Below are 11,742 nucleotides of genomic sequence, written 5' to 3' on the forward strand. Positions count from 1 at the left end.
GATACACACGTCAAACTTATAACACCCCTCTTTTTGGGTCGGGGGTTAAAAAAGACAAAATCCTGGATTAGCAGGTAAAGATTCCTTAATGCGTATGAACGCAAAAGCGTACACCAAACGCAATGTAGGTATGACATGAAGTCAAAAGTGAATAGGCATCTTCTTGGCACACTTTAACTTAGGCTGCATCATCACTTGCCAGTATGTCTGCTTGCAGCCAAGCGCTAGCCTATAAATTAGAAAAAAAGTGATGCAGATGTTTGTGCGTAACAAACACACCGACACACTATATTTCAATTTACGCACCAAGGTACCCCCATATTTATTACTCTGACTCTGACTTTGTGTTAGCCACAAAATGAACTTCGTTACATCTCTAATGTGAAATTCTAGGGACAAAATTGTTAGTTACATAATTTACATTTCTGGGGCGAAAATCAGTTCAACTCATGATTTCTTATGAGTGTGTATATGGCATATTGGAGCTCAAAGGAATATGTATATCACTATACATGTATTCATGCAGCGTATTTCATAATTCATATAACAAGTGAAATAGATATGTGGTACCAAATAGTGCCTAAGGCTGAGAGCAGACTTTGACTTGGCTCATACTTAAGACACTGTTAAAACGAGACAGCATTATACCGCTGGCATAAACCTGTCTCGTTTTAACTGAAACTCAAGTTTAAGCAAAGTCAAAGTGTGCTCTATAGTTTTCAAGCTTAGATTCTTTAGCTGTCTCTGCTACTTGACAAACGTTCAAACGGTTCTTCGAGTTTGTTTCCGCGATCAGCTGTTTGCAGGGTTGTCACATTGGAGTATTAATAAGCAAGTTATTTAAGTCCACATATCTAAGAAGTTAATAAAAAAGTTTTTTTTTCGGAGTATATAAAAAAATTGTATTAGAGACAAGTTGAACAGATTTTCCATTATTAAGTGGGTAAATGTGAATACTTTTAGCAATCTAAAACTACACTACAGGGCAAAAGTTAATCACTTTTCTACATCTAAAGTACTAGATTACATGTGAATTAATTAGAACAAATGCAGCATCCAAAAGGACCATTATAAATTATTTCTACATGATAATACTACTACTATCAATCAACTAGATGAGATGCTGTATGAAAAATAAACAATGAAAGAACCCCCCAGTATAGATAATTCAATCCACGAAGACGCGCCCCACTCTTTTCCGCAATCGCTTACAGTGCAAGTGTGCAGTGTAAACTGCAAGAATGTGAGTTCTATTCCTACGCAGCGAGTAGCAATGTGGGCACACGCACACATAGTTAAATAGCAAAAAATTTCATAATTAACTGGAAGTATGCTCTACTTTATATTTTCACCTACTTTAAAAAATATATATATAAGACGTGATGGTACTGCATTTATTGAACTAATTGTGTTATTGGCATAGACATATAATACTCGATATTGGTTACTAATAATATTTTAATAACAACAAATATTGTATACTAGATGATGCCCGCGACTTTGTCCGCGTGGATTTAAGTTTTTTGAAATCCCGTGGGAACTCTTTGATTTTCCGGGATAAAAAGTAGCCTATCTGCTAATCCTGGATATTATCTATCTCTATTCTAAATTTTAGCCAAACTCTCACCTTTATAATATTAGTGTGATGTGAAGTGTGATATTGATAATATGTATAAGTATAGGCGTCACTCAGAAAAATCAATACCTCTTTTTTTCTGAGTGACGCCTATAAGTATTTAATATAATGATTTAAATATTTTTAACGAATTATTGGAATATCCTCCCAAAACCTAGCGAAAAACACAGGAACAAAACACGAAGAGGTTATCCAAGAGTTTTATCATTTCATATCATAATTTTTTATCATTTCTATTTTTATTCAAAATTCAAAATATTTTTATTCAATTAGACTTTTATAAGTTCTTTTGAATCGTCAAAAGCATCTACCACTGGTTCGGAATGCCTTTCCTACCGAGAAGAACCAGCAAGTAACTCGGCGGTTGCTCTTTTATCACAATTCAAATCTGTTTTTTAAAATAACCTAACATAAGAAAATCCTTCAATTACACTATATATTATTACATTAAAAAATAATAATATATACAAAAAATTAAAGTAGAGCAACTTTCCGATGGATCACGATACGCAGCAAAGCAACCCAAATTGACCGTGTACACTGAGCCGTGGTCGACTCAAGACTAATGCTCGGACTGAACTCCCCGCACCCCGCGGTTTCCCCTCGCGATAAATAGTGGGGCGCGTCTTCGTGGATTGAAATATCTATATATGGAAAGGTATATTTCTTAGTGATGAGCAGTGTAGGTACTGTTTCATTTTGAAAGTACATATATATAGTTTTTTTGAAGCACTATTTTCCGTACGTACTTGTATGGTATATGAAAAAAATCGGTCTGTCTGTTTGTGTAAATATTATTCAACCAGGAAAATTCCTGTTCTGAATTTTTCGATTACATAACAAATTCAAGCAATTCGACCCATCAACTTAGAACTTCAGTTTTCAAATATTAATTCAATTCACTCAGTTATACTATTTCAAAAACAAATCAATACTGAACCGATTTATTAATATTGATTAGAAAAATACAAGATTAGTACAAAAGACTCTCAAACCTTCTGGCTTTAGAAAAAATGTGCGTACCCCTCATCAGAGCACCCTATACCTACCTATCGCTATCCCACTTCGACTAACAATTTAGAGCGAGAGGTCACACCTCAGTAGTGTCCAACCTCTCGGTCGGCATAGATTTATGGTTACCTTAAAACAACAAAAAACTCAAACCTACTCATAAAACTCACAGCTCAAAAGGGCTAGAACCCAGAGCCGCAAAGCCAGTTAAAAAAATATCACAAACTCGACCGTTAAGTGGGCGCAATAAGTGGCAAAAGGCCGAGGGGCGCGGAATTCTATGAACTAATCGAAGGTCATTATATCCCTTTTATAATTTTCCGCGTGACTCATCAAGATTCGCGGGGCATTGATCTCTTGTACTCAGTCGTTCGGATGTTTAGGGGCTCGACGCAAATCTACTGATCCGAATCCCAAAAAGTTGCTCTTACTTCTTAGTATGTCTTTAAATAAAATAAATTAAATTAGTAATACTGTCGATTCTGATGTGTTCCTTTAAACTAATTACTAAATTTGGAGTATCTCCATTTTCTTTTTCTTTTTAATATTGGACTAAACAAGAACAGAAAATTAATTTTAAATTACTGGTTCTTTTTAGTGCTACATTGGTAACAAAAAGATGCAAATACTCTAAAATTTAGTTGCCATCAGAATCAGTACCATTATCCTATTATTTGGATAATAATATATCCAATGTCCAATGAATGTCGGAGTAGGTTTGTCACCTCGCGGACAGCGGGTGGGAACCGTCCAATAACTTCGCGGGCAATAATGTGACCCCCGTTCGTTCTCATTCTTCTTTGATGAACACTCACCATTGTAGAGACCGGCGCGGCCGCGGCCGTCGGAGTAGGTCTGTCGCCTTGCGGGCAGCGGGTGGGATCCGTCCAATAACTTCGCGGGTAGCACTATGTGATCCCGTTCGTTTTCATTCTCTTTCGCGCAGTTCTTCATTGCACTGAAATTCATACAATTTTTAATGTTATACTTCAACATCATCAGTTATTAGGGTTCTGTACTTCAAAAGGAAAACGGAACCGTTATATGATCACTTTGTTGTCAATCTGTCTACCTGTCTGTCCGTCTGTTGTGTCTGTCAAGAACACCTATAGGCTATCCCCGTTGACTTAGTATCATGAAATTTGGCAGGTAGGTACCTAGGTCTTATAGCACAAACAAAGGAAAAACCGAAAACCGTGAATTCGTGGTTACATCATAAAACATGATTTTCAATTTTCAAAGTAAGATAACTATACCAAATGGGGTATCATATGAAAGAGCTTTATTTGTACACCCTAAAACAGATATTTATTTATTTTTATGTATGATAGTTTTTGATTTATCGTGCAAAATGTCGGGAAAAATACCCGAGTACGGAACCCAAGATGCGCGAGTCTGACTCGCACTTGGCCGGTTGTTATTCTTAGTATTCTAAATTCTTTATGCGGATTTCTAGACATACTAGCGTTCGTAGCGTCAGCGAGCGAGTCGATCTGCTACGGAGCTGATGTAGTAAACTGCTGTCTAGAAGTCCATAGTAAGTCAAAGTCAAAATCATTTTTTCAAAGTAGGTACATTGTACAATTGTACTCCTTTTGATGGTCGAAATTGTTAAACCCATACTAATATTATAAATGCGAAAGTGTGTGTGTCTGTTTGTCTGTCTGTCTGCTACGTTTTCACGGCCCAACCGCTGAACCGATTTTAATTAAACATACATGGGATGAATCCTGGGGAAGGACATAGGCTACTTTTTATCCCGGAAAATCAAAGAGTTCCTACGGGATTTAAAAAAACCGAAAACCACGCGAGCGAAGCCGCGGGCATCCTCTAGTTAAATATAAAGAGTACTAAGCGCAACGCGAGGCAGTGCAGGTCCGATGCCGCCTTTTTAGCTCATTAGCCATGACTCTAACACCCCCTTGCCTAAAAGAGCACGTAAAGCCGTTGAGTTTGCGCTCATAGTAAGAAGATCCATAAAGTAGACTCACAGTAGAATAGTAGAGTGCATGCTCTGTGCTATGTTGGAGTCCTCAGAGTGCATCCACAACTCGCCCGCGCCCGTCGTCGTCTGCCGCCCCACCTCCATGTAGAAAAAGCACTCCGAGTCGCCGCACCTGCAATATGAGGGTACATATCAAATCAGAACTTTTTTTTTAAATTTACAGTACTGCTAGCAAGTAAGCTAAGATGGATCGCGCTTGCCTAGAAGTTGCCTATTCACTGTTAATATGAAGGTACCCATATTAATAGTGGAAGGGAAAACTGATACGGGAAGGACGTTCCATATTCTACATATACATGCAAACTATGGAACCAGCTATCTTCGGCTGAGTTCCCACTAGATTTCAACATGGGGTCATTCAAGAGGCGGATCAACAAATTTCTGAAAGGCCCTCAACGCATTGGCGGTAACTTTAATGCTGCAAATATTAATGAGCGGAGGTAATCACTTAACATCAGGTGACCCACCTGCTAGTGCTAGTTTGCTCGCTCCGAAAATGACATCCATTTTCAAAATCAAAGATGGCTGATGCATTAAAAAAAATCGATTTGAGCTGTTCGAAGTTTTTCGAGATGCTAACTACAAAAATGATATCTATTGTTACACCCAAGAAAAGACTTACAATTTTTTACCCATCCGAAAATTCAGGTATCATTAGATTTGCCCCTGTAAAACATGGTAGGCACCTACCGTCTAATATGCTTTAGGGAGTACTCCACGCGCTCGGGTATGCCCAGGTCGCAGATGAAGTTATTGTGGCTCTTGATCTTGACCAGGGTCAGCGTCTTGTCCGTGAGGCACAGGTTGTACAGACCCTGGATGTTCTTCGAGGCTCCAAGGCCTTTCTTCTGCACGTTCACTTGCCATACGTGTTCTGAAATCAAGAGATTAACAAACTTCTAAATAATAACTAGTGTGTGTTTGTGTGTGTGTGTGTGGCTTACGCTTCGAGGGTTAGTAAAATTGAATTGAATTGAAAAAAGGGTTCTGTATTTTGAAATGAAAAGTACATTTATTTCGTAGTCCCGCTCTTAATTTACGCGAGACTCGCGGCCGTGAACTGAGCCGCGAACTCAAAATTCAAAAATTCAAAATTCAAAATGTTTTTATTCAATTAGACTTTTACAAGTTCTTTCGAATCGTCAAAAGCATCTACCACTGGTTCGGAATGCCTTTCCTACCGAGAAGAACCAGCAAGAAACTCGGCGGTTGCTCTTTTCAAAGATTTGATATACAATATTATGCCATGTATAAAAGCAATTGAAGTCCTGCGCATTGCTGGAGCGAATCGAAGTTCAAATCCACGCTTTTTTATCATTTACATAATCTTCGATAGTATAATATGCTTTTCTCAAGAGCATATTTTTAATAGATTTTTTGAACCTGTGTAAAGGCAAGTCCAAAATTGACTGAGGAATTTTGTTATAGAAGATTATACTCTGCGCGACTACAATCGCAGTCTAGTCAGTCAGTCTTTTGGTCTGGGATAACAAAACTGACATCGGATGGGAACGCCACGAAATACTACATGAAACCATCCATTGGCGCTTTTCGCAGTCTAGTCAGTCAGTCGGTCCTTTTCTAATCAGTCGGGGACACGAAGTAGAAGTAAGAGAAAGTTAACTTCAATAATTACTTGAAGCAAAAACCTTATCAGTATCCCACTTCGATTAGTAAATTACTATTTTACGCAAAAACTACTGGACCGATCTGGCAAATTTGAAATACTTAGATCTCTATTTAACTTATACCCTGACTTAGCATAATATAAGCTACTTTTTATCGCAGAAAATCAAAAAGTTCCTTTGGGATTAAAACTACCTATATCCAAGCGGACGAAGTCAGTACCATCTTGTTTATCATAGACCAGATGATGCGCACGACTTCGTCCGCGTGGATTTAGATTTTTAAAAATCCCATAGGAACTCTTTCTCTAGGATTTTTCCGGGATAAAAGTAGCCTATGCCCACTCTTAGGATGTAAGCTAAATCTGTACCTTTCGTAAAAATCGATTAAACTGTTGGGCCGTGAAAATCTAGCAGACAGACAGACGGACCCGCTTTCGCATTTAAAATCTGTATTAGTAAGTATAGATTCATGGTCGGGGATAACCATTCACACTGTTTCGCAGCGTTCGCGGGATGTCGCACGCCCTTGAAGAGAGATCTATACAATAATCTGAAATGTGCCTATCACGATTTGTTTCGTAAGTCATAAGTAATATTCAAGACTTCCCGTCTTCTTGAAGTCATTGATTTTCGGATTTCTCGCTTCACTTGTGCCAAGAGATTCTACCTCCGTGCCAAAATTGTAAGGTCACCGGAAAGTACCCTGTTGATTTTGACGATCAGTCAGTGAATGGCACTTTAGTATGATGAAAATGATAAAAGAGCGTAGATTTGACCTGCAGCTTACTCCAGCAATGCGCGGGACTGCAATTACTTTTATATATCAAATTTTGAAGAGCAACCGCCGAGTTTCTTCCTGTTCTTTTTGGTAGGAAGGGCATTCCAACTTGTGGTAGAGGCTTTTAACCATTTAAAAATACTTGTAAAAGCTTATTTGAATAAAAAATATTTCTAGTCTATTCTAAAAAATAGGATTTGAACGGTTGGAAGTATTTATTTACTCATATTTTTATTGCGTTAAACTAAAGATCTTAGTTGTACGAGTATAGTACGACAAGTCGAGATGGCAATCGGGGGGAGCGGGGGGTGGGGATGCCCCACATACCCGCACAGCCTCCGTGCTAGCCCGGTGCAGGTTAGCGCGTGTCCAGTAAAGTTTATTTTTTATGTAGCCCCAACTCCACCATATTTATGTCCAATACTTAATATTAATCCAATAAAAATTATAGCATCTTGAACCTACCGGACTTCCCCCATTTCGTAGAAAAGTCTAGTAAATAAACATTTATGTATAGGAACTATTTATAGTCATAAACACCTGGCTCTGTGGTATAAACAACATTAAATTAATGAGTAGGAAGCGTATTATGAAGGAATAAAAAAATTTTCAAAAGAAAAATAAAACCGACTTCAAAAACGACAAACACTAAAAAGTAAAAAATAACTTTTGTTTAGCTACACGTGTAATGCACCTAGGTATGAAGTCGAGCGAGCATATTAAAACAAAATTAGAAATCCAAGAGTGAAGCTCGCCCGACTTCATACCTAGGTGCATTACACGTGTAGCTAAACAAAAGTTATTTTTTACTTTTTAGTGTTTGTCGTTTTTGAAGTCGGTTTTATTTTTCTTTTGAAAATTTTTTATTTCACAATTTTTAGTGGCCCCACTGTACTATAATATGCTGTGCCCAGTTAAAACCCTACTGTTTACTAAGCTATTACACTGATCGCGAGCAATTTGCTCCTATCCATTGAGGAGTTCTGTTCTCCATCTCCGAAGATATTCATCAGATCTTCACCAAATTTATATGGGACCACCTGCAAAGTATACCCTTTCAAACAAAAAAAATATTTCCAAATCGGTCCAGGGGTCTTTGAGTAATCGGGGAACATACATAAAAAAAAAAAAAAAAAAGATCCCGACGAATTGAGAACCTCCTCCTTTTTTGGAAGTCGGTTAAAAATTATAAAAGGCGCGGATTTTAGAGTTCCGTAGCCCTTACCTAAAAAGGTGCCAACGGGAACTGAAAAGTTAGGGATGCCTAGCCAGATAAAACCCCAGAACCACCGAATAGGAAGTCGAAGCCTTAACCACTAATCACGACTTCGTCCGCGTTAATATAGATTTTTTTTAATACTATGAACTATTTAATTTTCCGGGATAAAAAGTAGCTTGTATCTATACCAAACGTCAAAATCGATTAACGGAAAGGGCCGCGAAAAGTAAACAAACAGACAGACACACTTTCACATTTATTATAATATATAGTTAACTAGTATGAATTAATAATGGTTAATTATTCCAGTCTTAACTAAACTAAGTAGGTACTAATTAGTTTCAATGAGACTATAATTATGGCGATTAGTATACAGGATACAAGGTATCAATGACTGAAAAAACTCAAGTTTTTTTATCCACGCTAATTACATTACTACTACACTAAAACGGTCAACAAACTCCAAATACGCAAATTAACTTGGTTAATTAACAAAAAAAAAAAATGCTACGCGAATCTTCAATAATATATCATTCAACCTTTTAAAACATTAGAGTGCCAATTATATTGTATAATTTATATCACCATACACTATTGGTATTGGATTTAGGGTTGTCACTTAACAGGGAAAAAACTTTTAAATTTTTGTAGGGTTTTTATCATAGAAATTTTGATCGTTAGAGTCCAAAATCCATCTTATAATTCTATAAACAACTTTTTAATCTGGGAAAAATCAAGGAGTTCACACAGGATGTTAAAAAACCTAAATCTGAAAAGGGTGAAGTCAGTGGAAATTTATCCAGTCTTTCCTTAATAATTAATTAATAAAATGAGTAAGTTATTACTTAAATTAAAGTATGTACGTACATCAGTTACTTTTTTTAACGTAAAACAACAATCAGTAGGTACCAACAAAACTTTTCTTCCGCAGTGTGGTATATTCTTAACTAGGGGATGCCCGCGGCTTCGCCCGCGTGGATTTCGATTTTTTTAAATCCCATGGGAACTCTTTGATTTTCCGGAATAAAAGTAGCCTATGTCCTTCCCCGGAATGTATTCCAAGTCTGTACCAAATTTCATTAAAATCGGTTCAGCGGTTGGGCCGTGAAAACGTAGCAGACAGACAGACAGACAGACAGACAGACAGAGAGACAGACAGACAGACAGACACACTTTCGCATTCATAATATTAGTATGGATTTCATGAACGCATATGGCTCATGCTTGTGTTTAAGTTGTATAAGTGAAGTAAATAAATGTGTGCGTTTGCGAGCACTTGCTCGCAATTGATTGGTCCAACAGGCACACACACTTACGCAATATGCGTGACGTAACCACAAGTAAAGTTCACACGCGCTCGTGAATTTAAGAACTATACTTATTCGGAGTTATATGCGTTTTAAGTAATTAAATATCACTTGCTTTAACGGTGAAGAAAAACATCGTGAGGAAACCTGCATGCCTGAGAGTTCTCCATTATGTTCTCAAAGGTAGTCTGCCAATCCTCACTTGGCCAGCAACCCTTCACACTCTGAGAAGACCCGTGCTCTGTAGTGAACCGGTAATGGGTTGATCATGATGATGATGATGATGATGATACTTATAACTAACTGGGATAAGCAAAAGATTGAATATGTAGAGTACAAAACTATTTCCCACGCTTCCCCAGAATTTTCCCAGCCACACAAGTGACAGCCCTAATCAACATTGTCATTAAGTTAATTGAGATTGATAATAGAACATTGTTTAGTGTTTACTTATCAGGGCCCATAGTGAGGTCAGTGACTCGTAGCCTTGGGAACTCTATGACTCTGAGTATAATTCCATATCTACTTCTAGTAGTTAATAGATTTCAGTTTATTGATTCCTTATAAAGTTATACAAACAATATTAGGGTGGAAACATACTGTTACTAGTGGCACAATTCACGACAGTTAGCCCAAATTCGCACGAGCTTTAAAAAAGCGTTGCGTTAAAACCCGGTGTTGCGCGTTAAAAAAAAAAAGCTGTCATGCGAATGAGGCCTTAGGGAACTTCCAACAAAACGTCGAGGCGTCGACGTCACTAGCAGGTGGCAAATGTTAGTGTAGCCCTAATGTAACCCTATTTTGCTATAATTTCACATCACCATAGCCTAAGATTTGACATATAGTGGTTCAGGATCAAACCGAGAGTTGCCTTACTCTATTTAACTATGCTAGTGGTATGGTAGTATGGAGTGTGTGTAATAATAGCAAGGCACAATGCACACCTGTTGACTGTTAATACCTAATGTCCCATCACTTAAGTTCTAACACCACTTAAGTCAAAATGATCAACTTATGAAGTTTTAATTGAAAATAGTAATTAAGTAATTTTCCTGTAGCTTTTTTTTAATCATGGTAAGAAAGAATTTATTTCAATTTCAAAAATATTTTACACTTAATTATGTTTTATTTTATACTTAAACAGTTTATTTTTAAAAAGCCAACAGATTTATTGCCATATCTTTTTCCAAATACTTCTTCTTCTTCTTCTTCTCTCTGGGCTGGTTTCCGCACTTAAACGTTTCCGTCTGTTGTGCGTGTGTTGTCCCTCCCCGCCGAAGTTTTCCAAATACTGTGAATAAATCTATCTTCCTCACGTTTTTTCCTTGGTTCTGGACTTATAATACCAATTTGACAAAAATCATAATAAGGAAATATGGTTGAAAGTTAATTTGTCCAACTATGTTGTGACTTGTGACATAATTATTTTAGGGGAATTCTCAAAACCGACAGCCAGGAAGTAGAGGGGAAACCCTAATTAAACTAAATCAGTAGGTACTCAGTTCTTTATGTATTTTTCATTATTTATCCTCAAACTTACTCTCTTAGTAAGTACATACTTAATTCTAAGTTATATTATGCAACAGATGGCAACCGGGGTATGAGGTGGGGGGATGCCCTGCATATCCATATGCCCCAGGTTCACACAGGGCCTGTGCAGGGTGTCCCCACCCTGATTGCCATGTCAACCCATCGCAAACTAGTCAGTTCTAATAACAGCTATACTTAATTTATAAAAATTCATTGTTACTTAAGTAAGATAAGCACAGTTTCAGTCAGAGTAAGTTTTTAAAGAATTAAATACTAACATAACATATTAATTAGGTAATAATATATCTGTAGTAAATATAAACTTTATATAAATAAAAGATAAGATACCAATACATTGATAATGAATAACTAAAATCATTGTAGCTTAGTTTAATACTTAACACTTCTATCAGATGATTCATAAATAATTCAATGTAAATAAAGATTAAAAACAGAAAAACAACTTTTGCAAGCCATACTTGGAAACGTGAATGCAAAAACTCTCTTATCTCTTATACTCCTATGTATGAGTTTTAGAAGCTATTTATCAAAGGGATGATTCATTTTGACTATTCAAAAGGGTCGAGTGGTTTTGGGATTGTTATGGTGCTGCATGGTGGTGGTGCAT

At 37.0% G+C, this 11,742-nt stretch overlaps 1 protein-coding gene across 14 annotated transcripts in view; it reads right to left on the minus strand.

Annotated features, from left to right (window-relative positions):
- Positions 1-11,742, minus strand: part of LOC123874130 (insulin receptor substrate 1) — a 31,380-nt gene that overhangs the window by 17,759 nt on the left and 1,879 nt on the right. For all 14 annotated transcript variants that reach the window (XM_045919329.1, XM_045919332.1, XM_045919330.1 and 11 more), the window contains 3 exons: positions 5,343-5,526; positions 4,639-4,764; positions 3,463-3,605 (listed from right to left, as the gene is read on the minus strand). In XM_045919329.1, the coding sequence (XP_045775285.1) occupies positions 3,463-3,605; positions 4,639-4,764; positions 5,343-5,526 (453 nt within the window). The remainder of the gene's footprint in view (positions 1-3,462; positions 3,606-4,638; positions 4,765-5,342; positions 5,527-11,742) is intronic.

This window comes from Maniola jurtina, chromosome 17, assembly GCF_905333055.1.
Source record: "Maniola jurtina chromosome 17, ilManJurt1.1, whole genome shotgun sequence".
Classification (NCBI taxonomy): domain Eukaryota; kingdom Metazoa; phylum Arthropoda; class Insecta; order Lepidoptera; family Nymphalidae; genus Maniola; species Maniola jurtina.